Genomic DNA, 15,545 nt, shown 5'->3' on the forward strand with positions numbered 1-15,545 from the left:
TAGGGCATAAAACGTCATAGTATTGTAAGGCATTAAAAACGTAAAAAAAAAGTCAAATTTTAGTAAGGCATAAAATATCATACTATTGTAGGGCATAAAACGTCATAGTATTGTAAGGCATTAAAAACGTAAAAAAAAAGTCAAATTTTAGTAAGGCATAAAATATCATACTATTGTAGGGCATAAAACGTCATAGTATTGTAAGGCATTAAAAACGTAAAAAAAAAGTCAAATTTTAGTAAGGCATAAAATATCATACTATTGTAGGGCATAAAACGTCATAGTATTGTAAGGCATTAAAAACGTAAAAAAAACGTCAAAGTATAGTAAGGTATAAAAATGTCAAAAAATTTCACGGTATAATAATGCAGAAAATGTAAGTATGNGGCAATCACAACGTTAAAAACAATGTCAAATTTTAGTAAGGCATAAAATATCATACTATTGTAGGGCATAAAACGTCATAGTATAGTAAGGCAATAAAAATGTAAAAAAAACCTCAATGTATAGCAAGGCATAAAATGTCATAAAAACGTCATAGTATTGTAAGGCATAAAAGGGCATAAAACGTCATAGTATAGTAAGAAATAAATACGTAAAAAAAACGTCAACGTATAGTAAGGTATAAAAATGTCAAAAAATTTCATAGTATAGTAAGGCAGGAAATGTCAGAAAACGTCATACTATAGTAAGGCATAAAACGTCATAGTATAGTAAGGCAATAAAAATGTAAAAAACAATGTCAAATTATAGTAAGGTATAAAAACGTCAAAAAATTTCATAGCATAGTGAGGCAGGAAATGTCAGAAAACGTCATACTATAGTAAGGCATAAAACGTCATAGTATAGTAAGGCAATAAAAATGTAAAAAACAATGTCAAATTATAGTAAGGTATAAAAACGTCAAAAAATTTCATAGCATAGTGAGGCAGGAAATGTCAGAAAACGTCATACTATAGTAAGGCATAAAACGTCATAGTATAGTAAGGCAATAAAAATGTAAAAAACAATGTCAAATTATAGTAAGGTATAAAAACGTCAAAAAATTTCATAGCATAGTGAGGCAGGAAATGTCAGAAAACGTCATACTATAGTAAGGCATAAAACGTCATAGTATAGTAAGGCATAAAACTTCATAGTATAGTAAGGCAATAAAAATGTAAAAAAAAATGTCAAATTATAGTAAGGTATAAAAATGTCAAAAAATTTCATAGCATAGTGAGGCAGGAAATGTCAGAAAACGTCATACTATAGTAAGGCATAAAACTTCATAGTATAGTAAGGCAATAAAAACGTAATAAAAAATGTCAAATTATAGTAAGGCATGAAATGTTATAAAAACGTCATACTATTGTAAGGCATAAAAGGGCATAAAACGTCATAGTATAGTAAGGCATAAAACTTCATAGTATAGTAAGGCAATAAAAACGTAAAAAAAGCATCAAAGCATAGTAAGGTATAAAAATGTCAAAAAATTTCATAGTATAGTAAGGCAATAAAAACGTAAAAAATGCATCAAAGCATAGTAAGGTATAAAAATGCCAAAAAATTTCATAGTATAGTAAGGCAGAAAATGTCAGAAAACATCATAATATAGTAAGGCAAAAAAGGGCATAAAAACGTCATAGTATAGTAAGGCATAAAAAGTCATGAAAAAATCACAGTATAGTAAGGCATGAAAATGTCAGAGAAAGGCCCTTTATAGTAAGGCATAAAAGGGCATAAAGATGTCATAGTATAGTAGGGCATAAAAATGGCATAAAAAACATCAAATTATAGTAAGGCATAAAAGGGCATAAAAACGTCATGGTAATGTAAGGCAAAAATGTCAGAAAACGTCATACTATAGTAAGGCATCAAACATTATAGTGTAGTATAGTAGTATAAAGTATAAAAATCCCAAAAAAACTGTCAAATTAAAGTAAGGTATGAAACTTAAAAACGTTATAGTAAAGTAAGGCATAAAAATGGCAAAAAATGTCATAGTGTAGTAAAGTATAAAAATCTCAAAAAAAGCATTAAAGTATAGTAAGGTATAAAAATGTCAAAACATTTCATAGCATAGTAAGGCAGAAAATGTCAGAAAACGTCATAGCATAGTAAGGCAAAAAACCTCATAGTATAGTGAGGCATAAAACGTCATAAAAACATAATATTATGGTAAGGCATAAAACATCATGTGTAGTAAGGTATGAAAATGTCCTAAAATGGCATCGTATAGTAAGGCATGAAAAGTCATAAAAACGTCACAGTATAGTTAGGCATAAAATGTAAAAAAACTCATAGTATAGTGAGGCATAAAACGTCATGGAAATGTGATAGTATCGTAAAGTATAAAAATGTAAAAAAAACACCATGGCATAGTTAGGCATAATACAACATAAAAACATCATATCCTAGTAAGGCATAAAATGTCTTTCTATAATAAGGCATAAAATGTCAAAAAATGTCATACTATAGTATAGCATAAAACGTCATGAAAATGTCATAGTATAGTAAGTCATGAAAAGTCATAAAAACCTCATAGTATAATAATGCACAAAACGTCATAAAAATGTGTTTGTATAGTAAGACATAAAGTCATTGTATAGTAAGGTACTTGAGTAACCTAATATGTACGTTTTTGGATTGTGGGAGGAAGCCGGAGTACCCAGAGAGAACACATGCATGCACAGGGTGATATGCAAATTACATAGAGAAAGGACTCAAACCAGAATTCGAATCATAACTTTGTCATTGTAAGGCAGAAGTTCTAACCACTGCTCTACCATGCTGCCCCATACAGAAGCCATAGTATAGTAGGGCATAAAAGTGTCATAGTATAGGAAGCATAAAAGGTCATAGTACATAAGGTATAAATGTCATGGTATAGTAAGGCATAAAAGGTCATTGTATAGTAAGGCACAAAAACACCATAGTATAGTAAGTCATAAAACGCCATAGTATAATAAAACATGAAAATGTCAGAAAAAGGCCTTGTGTAGTAATATGTAAAAATGTCATAATAACATCATAGTAAAACGTCATGTATAATGAGGTATTAAAAGTCATTAAAATATCATAGTATAGTAAGGCATAAAAAGTCATAAAAACGTCATACCATAGTAAGGCATGAAACGTCATAAAAACCTCATTGTATAGTAAAGCACAAAACGTCATAAAAATGTGTTAGTATCGTAAGACATAAAGTCATGGTATAGTAAGGCACTTGAGTAACCTAATATTCATGTTTTTGTACTGTGGGAGGAAGCCGGAGTACCCAGAGAGAACACAGGCATGCACAGAGAGAACATGTAAACTACATAGAGAAAGGACCCAAACCAGGATTAAAATCCATAACCTTGTCATTTTCTAGTTATAACCACTGCTCTACCGAGCTGCTCCATAGAGGCCATAGTATAGTAAGGCATAAAAATGTATAGGAAGCATTAAAAGGTCATCGTATAATAAGGTTTAAAAAGTCATAGTATAGGAGGGCATAAAAACTTCATAGCATCATAAGGTATAAAAAGTCATAGTATAGTAGGGCTTAAAAAAACGTCACAGTATAGTAAGGTATAAAAACGTCATAGTATCGTAAGACATAAAAAGTCATAGTATAATACGGCATAAAATGTCATAGTATAGTAAGGCATAAAGGGTCAACAGTAAAATAAGGAAAAACGAAGTCATAGTATAGTATGGCATAAAAAGTCATAGTAAAAAGGCATAATAAGGCAGGCCGTGAGGAAGGGTATGTTGTTCAAGGGAAAATTCTGCAAAATTGCAGAATTCTACATACATACTTGTATAATTAGTTTTAATGTTATATTTAGGATTTTTGACAGGCACATACAAGGACAGTAGCATACTTATTGAAGTGGTCCTTCGGGCGTCTCCGTTGCATAGAAACGAAAACCGTCGGGGACTTCATGCAACATCTACAAACTTTTATCCGGATCCCTGATTCGCTAGTGAAGAAAATAGTATAGATTGTCCTCGTGTTACAGAAGAATAGTATACACAAGACAGTCGTCGACATTTGAATAAGTACCCTTGGCTAACAAACGCTATCAACGCTAATTCATTTAGCGGCGCTAGCACACTGTTAGCTGTTAGCACCAGTTGCATCCTTGAGTGTCTCGGAGCGCACTGAGAAGGTAATGGCACGGTGTTTACAAGAGACTTTAAAATGTAATCAATGACTATTTATGTGCCATTGTCACTTTCAGCTAGAATCGGTTTTGCCATCCAGTCGAACTACGCAATGGTAACCTCAGCTAACCGGTGGCAAACTAGCTAACACTTTTTATTGTCACAAGCCGGTGGATGCTAGCTCCTTTTGGAACTCAGTTTTTTTCAGGTATTTAAGTTATAAACCCAACTAGACAAGCATCTGCTGATACAATCATCCCAGTCAAAGCAATAAAAGAAGAGAATGGCTGGTGACGTTGGCAGCATTCCTGAACTGGACCAGAAGAAATACGATGCAGACGAACAAGTGAAGATCATCTGTCTGGGCGACAGCGCAGTTGGTAAATCTAAGTAAGTATTTGTGGTCATAATCTCACACTACCTTTTTGTGATGTGTTTCATTATATTTTTATCTTTCCTCAGTATCTGTTGTCCTGTATAACATAACAGTATTGTTGCGTTGACACAGACTGTTTCTATTTCTTTCTAGGCTGATGGAGAGGTTTCTAATGGATGAATAGTATCCTTTAGCAGCTCTAGAAATTTAAAATGAAGCAGTGACTGTATTTTACAGTTAACATTATATCGTCCTGTCATAGCCATTACAGTCACTGTCTGCACATGATCATGCTGTTTAAACTCAAGTGGGCATGCGTCCACCAAAGCAGACCTTCCTGAGAGGTTAAGATCCTTAACTCTTATTACAGCCGTCCTCAGCAGTTGTCAACCTATGCTCTGACTCTCTACAAACACACCGCAGCTGTAGGAAACAAGACGATAGCCGTCGGTATGTATTGTGCATCTGCTTTGTTGTGCTCTGAGTGACCACTGGAAATAATTTCACCCATCTTAAAACCATTTTTAAATCAGCAGCATTAGCCAGGATCAGACTTCTTGTTGCTTCTGCAGCGATGGCTTTTTTTTTTGATCCACAGATTTCTGGGACACAGCTGGTCAGGAGAGGTTTCAGAGCATGCATCCGTCATACTATCACAAAGCACATGCATGCATCATGGTAAGCCACACTCTTGGTTTTAAGATAGGTGCCTTTCAATAATCACTTAGTTTGCCCTTTCTTGCTTCCTACCAGGAACTTGCCACGAGGTAAACTGAGACTGAAATTCTAGTGCTCAGAGATGAAAGGAATAGAATATTTCAGATGGGTTACTTTCACAAAAAATCATAAAATGGTCTAAACATTGTGTATTGATCCTTATATCACTTGGTCATGCTTCATGCATTTTTCATGCATGATTTCACAGTGCATTCTGGTGAGGATGAGTTTAAGAGTTAAGATTGTTTGCTTGGTGTTGAAGGGTTTATCTCATTGCTCACTGCAGTCATGTAATGGAATTTAAGATGAGGATGGTGATTCTATCTCTCTGTCAGATAATTGTTGAATTGCACCAGTGGAAATCAGCAAAGCAGGGAGCACTCTTTTATACTCTGCTTTCTGTTTAAGGTTTTTGATGTTCAAAGGAAGATCACATATAAGAATCTGGCCAACTGGTATAAGGAGCTGAGAGATTACAGACCTGAGATACCCTGTTGTGTGGTTGCCAACAAAATCGATGGTGAGTTTGGTTTTCACACTGCACATAACAATGAATACTCAGTTCTTACAGTGATTTTATGCACTTAAAATGCTACAGCAGGATGAGTAATCATGTTTGTTTGTTTTCATTTTGCAAACATTGGTCATTTGATTCACCTTTTGACCAACAAAGGTGACTAGATTTACTGATGTGGACGTATCAGATTTTTCTTGTCTACAGCTGATTTGAAGGTGACGCAGAGAAGCTTTAACTTTGGGAAGAAGCAAGGACTCCCATTTTACTTTGTATCAGCGGCCGATGGGACTAATGTAGTCAAGGTTTGAACTTTGTTCTAAGTATTAAATATTAGTGATCCATAAGTCCATGTATTTCAAGCTCATTAGTAGTTTTACAGATCATGCTATGTAATTGTACAAGGATTGACAGTGCTCATTTTTTAAAACAAACAGTCGGATTAATTCAGTTTATAATTCAGTGTAAGATCATACATTTTGTAGACCACTTTAACTGCGCGTGTATGTTGATAGTTTGACTGTAACTGTCACAACAGATGTTCAGAGAGATGATCAAGAGAGCAGTGGACTACAAGCAAAACCCCAGCGACTTCATGGATGAAGTAATGCAAGAATTAGAGGTACTTCTCTCTGAATACTAAAACATAGTCTGATCACTGATGTGCTCATCTTTTAAGCTGGTGTAGCTTTATGCAACCCTAACTAAATAATGTTTACTGCAAAGACTGAAAAATGTTGTATTATGCAATTGTTGCTCTAAAAACTCCATAATTGGTTTATAATCTGCCATTGTTGTTTTTTTAATAGATTTTTTACATGATTACTCAAAACCTACATTATTTGAACTATGATTCATGAACCCCAACACAATTTACTTTTCAAATCTTTTGTTCATGTGGAAAGTGCACATAGTAATCTCTTTTCTATGTTGCTGAAATGAGTTGTATAAGCATTTTTGACTGACAACATATTTGTACTGATGTAATTTTGTCTCACTCCTCTTATAGAACTTTGACCTGGAGAAGAAAGAAATTAATTCAGAGACAGATGAGGATGGATTGAAAGCAGAGAGTCCTGAGTTGGCCTGACAGATTTTTACAGATCCTGTAAACCCTTTTGTCATCTCATGGATTATTTATCCTCCTTTGGAGCTGATGCTGCCAGTAGATCATTCTTTTAGTCAAAATGCCAGATATCTCTGATTTTCTGTGATGGACACAATCAACAAGCATGTTGTCCTTATGTAATTGTGGTGGTCTGTTTTTATACTATTGGATTGTAAGTCTGCTACTGGAGGATGGCTGACAGTCTTTTCATCAGGTTTTAAGTCGCTGCCCTCCATCTGTACAGTGACATTGGCAGGGAAATAAATCTGGAGTAATAATTAGGAATTGTGTTGTTTACCAGGTTCATTTAGCTGCTATTTTAGCATTGTCACTCATACTTTGTCTAACAATATCTACCATTATAATTGTGAAATATACCACAGTGAGGCTGAATGTTTGCGTGAAAACCAATTACTTTGTGTCACGTAATAAGAATATGAGGCATTGAAGATGAACCCACACAGAGCAAAGAGAACGTGTGATTATGAACTGTATTTGCTGCTGTTCTCAATGTTTGTTTGTAGTGTTGTGAACAAGGCCAGCAGGGAGCTGTTTCTGTTGGCTGCTTTTTTTGCATTCATTTTATGATGTAAAGTCTGTTTTCAGCGCCTCTCAAATGAAAACTTAATGTACCATGTAACCAAATTATCATGTCTCTTTCCGACTTGCTGTGTGATTCAGCAGCTGGCACAAGAGCACTAAGTAGTCTACTTCAGCATTTTAGAACATGCAGCTGCTGGTCATGTATGAGCGGACATCAACTGTGCTGTGCTCTTGTGAAGGTCTCAGCCTTGTGAAATGTTCGGCTGTGTCCTTTGTGATTTGTAGGAACGTTGCTATGAAGAACCTGTGTGAAGCCTCACTGTAAGACAAGGTGATAACACATAATTCAGTTATTTCTATGATTATGATGTACACAGAAACCATGTATGTATATTTTCTATTTATATTTGACTGTTTTATGTGGCATTTACTCACAATAAATCACACTGGAACATAGTTTTAATTCTGAGACAATCTAAATTAGCAGGAACAAGAATTTGACGCAGTTCATGTTTTAATTATAAATTTATTACATAATATAACAAACATATATCTCTGTGGTGGAGATATCCTGGGCAACATCTCAGATCTTGCCTCAACCTTCACTATCACCCTTACTCTGCTGCATGAGGAATACTAGGTAGCTTCTGGTTTACTTGTGTTTCAACGTGGGCTTTCATTTATTAAAATGAAGGAGGGGTTGTACTGCTATAAGCGTCCAGAGGTCGGTGGGAGAAGTTGCAGATGATTTTCCTGGTCATCAGATGCTGAGAAGGGGAAGTTCACCTGTGAGACAAGGCTGAGGCGTTGCAGTGATACATCCACCATTCTAAACTTCACAGTGCAAACAAGGAGAAAACCAACAATGAAAGAAAAACCCCTTTCATGATAAGATCACTGGTTCCAGTGGGTGACCGGAACCCAGTGGATTTTTAAAAAGGTTACACTGCTCCCCCTACACTATGTAGATTGTGCTTTGTTGATTAGAAAATAAGACAAAGATAACCCTTCACTGAACTTATTTGACCTAATGATGTGTAAGTCTGTTACACGTTGTTCATTTTGCATCTGTATTTGTGGTAAACTTACACAACAATCCAACCAGGTATTCACTACAGCATTGTTTCTTCTAACCAGGCCAGCCTGTGTGAGTCCAGACTGTACACGTTGTTTGTGTTTCATTCGTTATTTGTATTTATAGGGGAACAGTAAGCCAAGCTGGATAATAACCTTCATCACAGTAAAATCAAGCAATTGTGATACTTTGTCTCAAAATTTAAATAGAAATGTTGATGCAAAGCTCACAGGTAGATATACACAGGCTATATATATATGTATATATACATATACATATATACATATTTATAGCCTGGTTCTTTACAAAATAATAACAATGACTGTATTTCCACCTGCAGGAAATACTGTAGGATCTAACAAATGTCCGTAGTTCTCAAGATTTCCAGGAGATGGCACCATATTATTGAGTCTAACAGCTCAAGAATGCTGTAACTAAGATAGTCCTAAAGCAAAGACAAATATACAGTTAAAAGTTAAGTTATTTTTTGGCACATTTTTCCTTTGTGTTGTTTGTTCCTCACTGGATCACCTCATATAGCATATCCAAAACTCAGAAACTGAAGGTCTGAAAAAGGAAAAAGGAGTGCTGCCAGACAGAGTGGAGGGTAAAGAGCGCAAATGTCATCTGGGAATGGGTGTACAAAACAGTGACACTGTGTAAGCTGTGCCTACACAGTTACAAGGTGAGTTATAGTTGTCTTGCAGTATAAAATGTTACAATGGTTTCATTCAGTATCCCATGGTTATCTCTCTTTCTCTCTGTCTCTCCCTCCCTCTTGGGCAGTCCACTTTTCGAAGACGTCAGTACGAGACGAGAATGCAAAACAAGTTCATTCTGGAAATGAAAATGTATGTGTGCATTTTTCTGTTTGTGTGTGAATGTATTGTGTGTGTGTTTGTGACACAGCCACTGCCGGGAATCTCTGATGGTAATACAGTAAGGCTATAGTGGACTAGCTCCAATGATGTAAACCCTATCGATCAACCATACACTCTCTCACGGTCATGTGTGCATTCTCATCGTCTCTCTCTCACAAACACACACAAAATGGAAACAAACAAGCACTTGCACACATACACACACAGCTGTAAACACACGCTGAAGAGGAACGACCACACAGAGAGATTCAGGGAATCCAGATGCACGCATGCGCTTGAACAATGGGTGGCTTTTATGTTAGCACCTTGTCACCTTGTTTTGTGCAAATCATCCCCTAGTTCATAGTTCAGAGTTCAAAAGTTCAAGAGTTCATAGAAAGAATAAAATCTGCTCACCTTTTCCACAGGTGGTTAACTATGCATATATGCCAAACATTCATATATAGATCTATATACTTTGTGTTTTTCAAAAATTTATATGAAATCTATCATATATACATTGCTTGTGATTTTTAAAAAAAGCAAATATTTGTAGTTTGTTCGTTTTTACAAGTGTAAGTACGTTTAGAATGGACAGGATATTAGTTTTTTTTTCTGTCACTCTAAAATTCAAATGAGTGAAAGATTTAAGTATCATGTTTCACACGCTACAAAATCTACCCACAGTGTCCGAGGGTAACAAATCAACAACAAAAGAGGAAAAAATAAAAGAATTAAAAAAATAACCATTAACACAAAAAGTCCAAATGAGTTTGAGGACAGAGTCAGAAGTAAAATAATCAGTGAGGTCACAGTGAGGCAGTGAGTGCTATTCCTACAACCCAGATACAACGTTATATTTGCCACCCGCTTTTACAAACTGCTAGCAAAGAAGAAAAGAAAAAAAGATGTACACAACTTCTCGCCAAGTGAAACTGACTTGGCATACTGACTGGATGCTGCTGATGTATGGAGGTGTCTTTTTTTGTGGTAATAGAGATTACCTCAACTGTCAGAGAAAAGCTATGGATAAAATGCTTTTTTTTTTGTTGTTGCGTGAATAAAACTCACTGTTTCTCACTGCCAGCAGAAGCTACTCATGAGTACAATTATAGATTTTTATATTGTTAAAGAAAAATTCAGTTATTTTTATTTATTCATTTATTTTTTACAACCTGGGTCTTATTTTCAGAGTTCTGGCTGCCACCGTTTATGATATTATTTTACTCACTAAGTAAATTGTAGAGATACAGGGAAGCAGTTGATGTTGCAAGACGCTGCCAGGTTGTAAAATACTGAATTTTCTTTAAGACCTTACAGAGGCTTTCCCATCCCCACAGCCTGATAAACTACAGACACGTTCCCTGCAGTGCCACTTCAGAAGGGCACATACTGTATGTCTAGCTCATTTAAGCCCTTGTTTGACAAGTTTTTGTTGGTTATATTCCAGGTAAATTTGGCCAGGTTAACAGACTTGGAACTTAACAGTGGTTTCCTCCTGTAGGAAAAATTAAATCTTCCATGGTCATTTCCTCTCTACTGGTGATGAGAAGCACCCCAATGTTTCCTTTTCCTGACCTTCTTTCGACCTTGTGCGGCCCAGTCTGAGAAGCATCCTCAGGGGTTGCAGGGATGGAAATTTTTACTAGCCCTCTAACATTTTTCAGACTGTGGTGGTATTAAAGTGTCCTTACAGGTAAGAATTTAAATGGATAGTATTAAAACAACAGCCAACAACCTCTCCATGCTAGTGCCCCAAACTTCCATCCCTGAGTAACAGGCATAAGATGAAGAGCCCCTTTTACCGACTAGCTGTCTCATAAGGTGGATAAATCAGAGACAGAGCAACGTTGGTAAGATCTGTAGCTGAAGCAGTAGGGATGGGTGTCAACTGGGGTCTCAGCCTCACATTACGGGATGCCCTTTAGTATGAAGGAAGACCGTAAGAAAATAAAAACAAACAACAAACTCTCTGTTCAAGACCATGATGCAACTCGTCATGCTACGGTTCAAGAAAGGGTGACCATAAGGAAAGTTGTATACCTATGACAAAAATTTCATTTCCATATCTATATACTTTTTTCTTTCAAATATATATATATATATATGTATATTTATGTATATAATTGGTAGAAATGAGTAAACTATTGGTGGAATAAAGATTTCTCTCTGCCTTCTATACTAAAAACCAAAAACAGGCGCAAATTATTACATTTCCTCTTTGCAACATTGTCTTTTCTTCTGAAAGCTATATTTAGATACATATATATCATATTATATAATACCTATATATAATATTCCCTTTGGAAAACCAAAAAATTGATTATGAAAAAAGCCACGAGTGTTGGTTAAACATTCTCCAAATATAATAGATAGCACAGTCTGGGTACCAAGGCGGAGGGGTTTTCTCCCGTGGTTTACTTTGTGGAGCTCCACCTCTGGGCTCTAAAGTCTTCGGTTTAAAAACAACAGCAGGTATAGAGAAGACGCACCTTATCAGAGCTGTGTCAGCACTATGTCCATAGTCCTGTGTTTGTCATTGTTGATCTCTGTATAAATATTTTGAAAGGCAACTGAGCTTTCTGTTTGGAACAAAAATTCTTCCTCCTCCTCCTTTACTCAAACTGCAAAAGGCTTTCAGAGGCCTAATAGATGAAGGGATAGAGGTAGAGAGGAAAGGAGGGGAAAAGTGAGAGAGAAAGTGTGGGTGTTACTAAGGGAACAACTGTTTTCCCAAATCAGATGTTTTAATTGGAGCTCATGCGATTCTCCTCGGCAAAGACCAGAGCCCATTTTGAAGTCTGATCTAATTGGCTGCAGGCAAGAAGGTGGGCAGACACTAAGGGCCTAGTAGAGGGGGACAAATGTATTGTGTCCTCCTCTTCAGTGCAGTGCCAAGTGCAGGGTATTGATGCAGAATGGTAACGTAAAGTGTCGCTGAGGACGACAAGTAAACATTTGTGATGCAGAACATAAAAGCAGCCAGAGTAAAAGAGGAGTGGCTCCTATGTTTTCTCTTCATTTTCATCAACTTTGCATCTTCCCCGTTCTATCCTCATCTTTCTCTCTAACTGTTGCTGTGTCTCAGGGCAGGGGTCAGCTCTCTAGCAGCTGTTTTAGTGCTCGTTCAATGTTCATGCGATGTCCAACTCGTGTCACTCCCAGTTCTGCAAAGTCATCCTTGGTTAGAGCTGGGAGGTGAGAGCCTTCAATCTCATGTTCCTGAAACCCTGCTCTGTGCTCCCCCAGATTGATGCTCTCCAGCCAGTCTCCAACGTCGTACTTGTTCCAGAGGTGGAGGGGTTTTTGGTGGAAGGGCCGCAGGGCTAAAAGTGGTGACCCCAGGCCAGGGGAATGGGAGGGTGATGGGGAAGGGGAGCGAGAGCGGGAACGGGCGCTGGAGCTCCTCATTACAAAGCGGACCTCTTTAGGCTCCTGGGGTAGGCTGAGGCTAGAGGATTTTAGGATGGTTTGTGGCGGTGTAGTCGGTGAGGGCGGTAGGCCGAAGCCTGAGAATCGTCCAAGAGGGTCGCCCCGATCAGGTGAGCCTGAACCTGGGCTGGGGGTGCGTCGGGTGACGGGGTAACGGCTGCCAGGGCGGATGGTGTATGTGGTGCCATAGCTTCTCTGAGAAATGGTGTGGAGCTCGCCTAGGCTGCTGAAAAGTCTGGAGACAGAGACAGAGAGTGAGATGAAGGTGAACAAGTAAAAATAAAGAAGGAAAGGAGTGAGAGCTTTGGGTTATGCAGTATGTATAAACTGTTGTCAGTTCTTTTAAAGTTCAAGTTAGTGTAAGCTAGAGGTTAAAGACTGTTAGAAAGACCAAGCTATTCTCACATCACAGCAACATCACAGCAGCAAGCTACATTCACTGGTGGAAACATGAGTTTCTGAGATTATTTACAGCCTTGGATAAAAATCCTGTTACTGCTCAGTCATGAAACATCACTTTGGATTTACATCATAATTTTAAGTTGTACATTAACTATACGAGGAAATATATGGCAGCATTTGAGAATGAAGTTCTGTTTTGACTGACACATATTCCACCCTCAGTCCTTCTGACCGTTACTGAGTGTTGTCCCTCTCGTGAATTTAATGAAAAGCTATTGCCTGTTAAGGCACTGTTGCTTCCCTCAAGTGATTCCTGTGAATTACTCTGAATTCACATTTTAATATATAACAAATACAGGACAGACATGCACACACACACACACATTCACTTAGACACAGTAGGCAGAACTAAGAGTAGAATTTCATATTTGGCTTTCAGCACATTAGAAGAAAAATTACATATAGTAAATGTGCCTTTGTATGATGAATAATGACGAGTGTATGAAAACAACAGCTCTAAAATTTATCATATCTTGGAACTGCTGCTAAAGGACAAAGCTTAGCTTCATTTCATCAAACAAATTCTTATTTACCATGGAGGTGCAGCTAACACTTTATTCAGAACATTAAATCTACCATTTAGGAAACCAACCCAATCTTACCACCCGCATAATGTAGAGGAAGAACTGTACTAATACAATTCAGCAATAATTCTTTAGCAGTGGGAATCTGATACTGCAGCAACAGGCACTCCACTTTCTTTCACAGGTACAGCAAATACTGGTTAATCTATTGTTTCACAGGTCATCCTCTTTTGAAATACAACAGAAGTATAAATTTGTCAAACAGTCTAAGAGTGGCTGATAAGCCATTAGTATACTATTGAGCTAATGGAGGAAAGGATGGTCAGAAAGGAGAAGATGGACTGGAGATTTAGGCTAACATGACAGTTTTGTCTAGCTTGGTGCAAGCAGGGAGAAGCAAAAGGGAGAGGCCTAAAGAGTTGGTGCGATGGTGTCTGTTTTATTCATGCATGTTAGCAGGTGTCTCATGTACAGGTGTAGCACATGTTTTCCCTCTACTGTGTTTGGAACTTTTGACATGGGTGAGATTTGGACTAAAGAGTGTAATGGAGCAAAGGTAGCCAGGCAGCGCACAGGTTGGAAAAATGATCAGACTACAGGGAGCCGACGGATATGAGATGAGCTCCATGCGCACTTACACAGTCGTCCTGCCCTCCTGGGCGCACAGTCAGTTCTAGACCAATCAGATCAGAGCAGCAGGGCGGAGCATGCAAGGTGAGCAGAGAGAGAGCAATGGGAGAGAATGTTAGCATCACTCCATGAGACGCAGCCTGCCAACCAGACTTATAATCTGCTTCAGCCAACTCTGCTGTCTTTGACGTGCCTTATGTTTGTACACGTGTGAGTATGTGACTGTACAGGCGTGCATGTGTGTGTCTGTGTGTGCATTTGTTTGCTGGTGTTGCTGATGTGGCAGCGTGACAAAGACATCAGAGTAGGCTCCAGCACGGGAAGGTCTGACCAGTGGGCTACATGAGAGAGAAATGAGCACACTATTCACATATCAAACACTGCACAAACAAAGAAAAACAAACAAACAAATAAACACAACAATAAAAGGAGGGCACATGTCCCTGGACTTTAGTGGTTGCTTTTGCACTTATTCTGAAATTATGCGGACCTCAAGAACTTCTATACTTGCTGGCAAAATACAAGTTATTTTATACATATCTATATACATTTTTTTAAATTTATTTTTCATTTTTTTGTAGTGAGATGTGTGTATGTGTATTGCCTTATAAAGACGTACAAATTGCAGCATATTCTGATCTGTTTTAGCGTGTTTTAAGACACCTACAGTATCCAATAAGCAAGACAGTCAGGGACCATGGCCATCCTCAACACAATCACTGAAAAACAAAACAAAGTTATGCAAATTACATAAACGGAGAAGAACAGAAAACCAAAAAGCATAACTGAAATGAAACGAGGACCATAGGTTTCTAAACCACCCAAAGCTATGATACACAGCATGTGAATGAGGTGGATACAAGAGAGACAAAATATAGCAGCATATGCGGTTTTTGAAGGGGTTTAAATGGGGCACACAGTGCATGGAGTAAGTGATGGAAGAACATTACAGTTAAGGGTGCTGGGATGCCTCTGTTATATGTGAAATGTTCCAGTAGCTGAAGAGACAAAAATGCAGAGGAAGAGAGAGAGAGAGAAAGAGAGAGAGAGAGAGAGAGATGGAGAGAGAGAGAGAGAGAGAGAGAGAGAGAGAGAGAAAGAAATAATGGTGTGCATGATCATCTCTGCCACAGCCAAGGGCAATCCACTGTCAGAATGGGGATGGTGGGG

The 15,545-nt window shown here is 37.6% G+C and overlaps 2 protein-coding genes across 2 annotated transcripts in view; one reads left to right on the forward strand and one right to left on the reverse strand.

Annotated features, from left to right (window-relative positions):
* Window positions 1-3,891: 3,891 nt before the first annotated feature.
* LOC111228365 (rab-like protein 2A) lies at window positions 3,892-7,842 on the forward strand. Its single transcript, XM_022754188.1, has 8 exons — window positions 3,892-4,524; window positions 4,664-4,693; window positions 4,881-4,960; window positions 5,109-5,188; window positions 5,636-5,747; window positions 5,949-6,046; window positions 6,280-6,363; window positions 6,751-7,842. The coding sequence occupies exons 1-8, from the start codon at window positions 4,418-4,420 to the stop codon at window positions 6,829-6,831; spliced, it is 672 nt and encodes a 223-aa protein (XP_022609909.1). The 5' UTR covers window positions 3,892-4,417; the 3' UTR covers window positions 6,832-7,842.
* Window positions 7,843-7,844: 2 nt separating this feature from the next.
* The window catches only part of shank3 (SH3 and multiple ankyrin repeat domains 3), a 91,062-nt gene continuing 83,361 nt past the window's right edge, over window positions 7,845-15,545 (reverse strand). Inside the window, exon 21 of the mRNA XM_022754187.1 lies at window positions 7,845-12,994. Coding sequence (XP_022609908.1) covers window positions 12,424-12,994 — 571 coding nt within the window. The 3' untranslated portion in view covers window positions 7,845-12,423. The remainder of the gene's footprint in view (window positions 12,995-15,545) is intronic.

This window comes from Seriola dumerili, unplaced genomic scaffold, assembly GCF_002260705.1.
Source record: "Seriola dumerili isolate Sdu_G_001 unplaced genomic scaffold, Sdu_1.0 BDQW01000219.1, whole genome shotgun sequence".
NCBI lineage: Eukaryota > Metazoa > Chordata > Actinopteri > Carangiformes > Carangidae > Seriola > Seriola dumerili.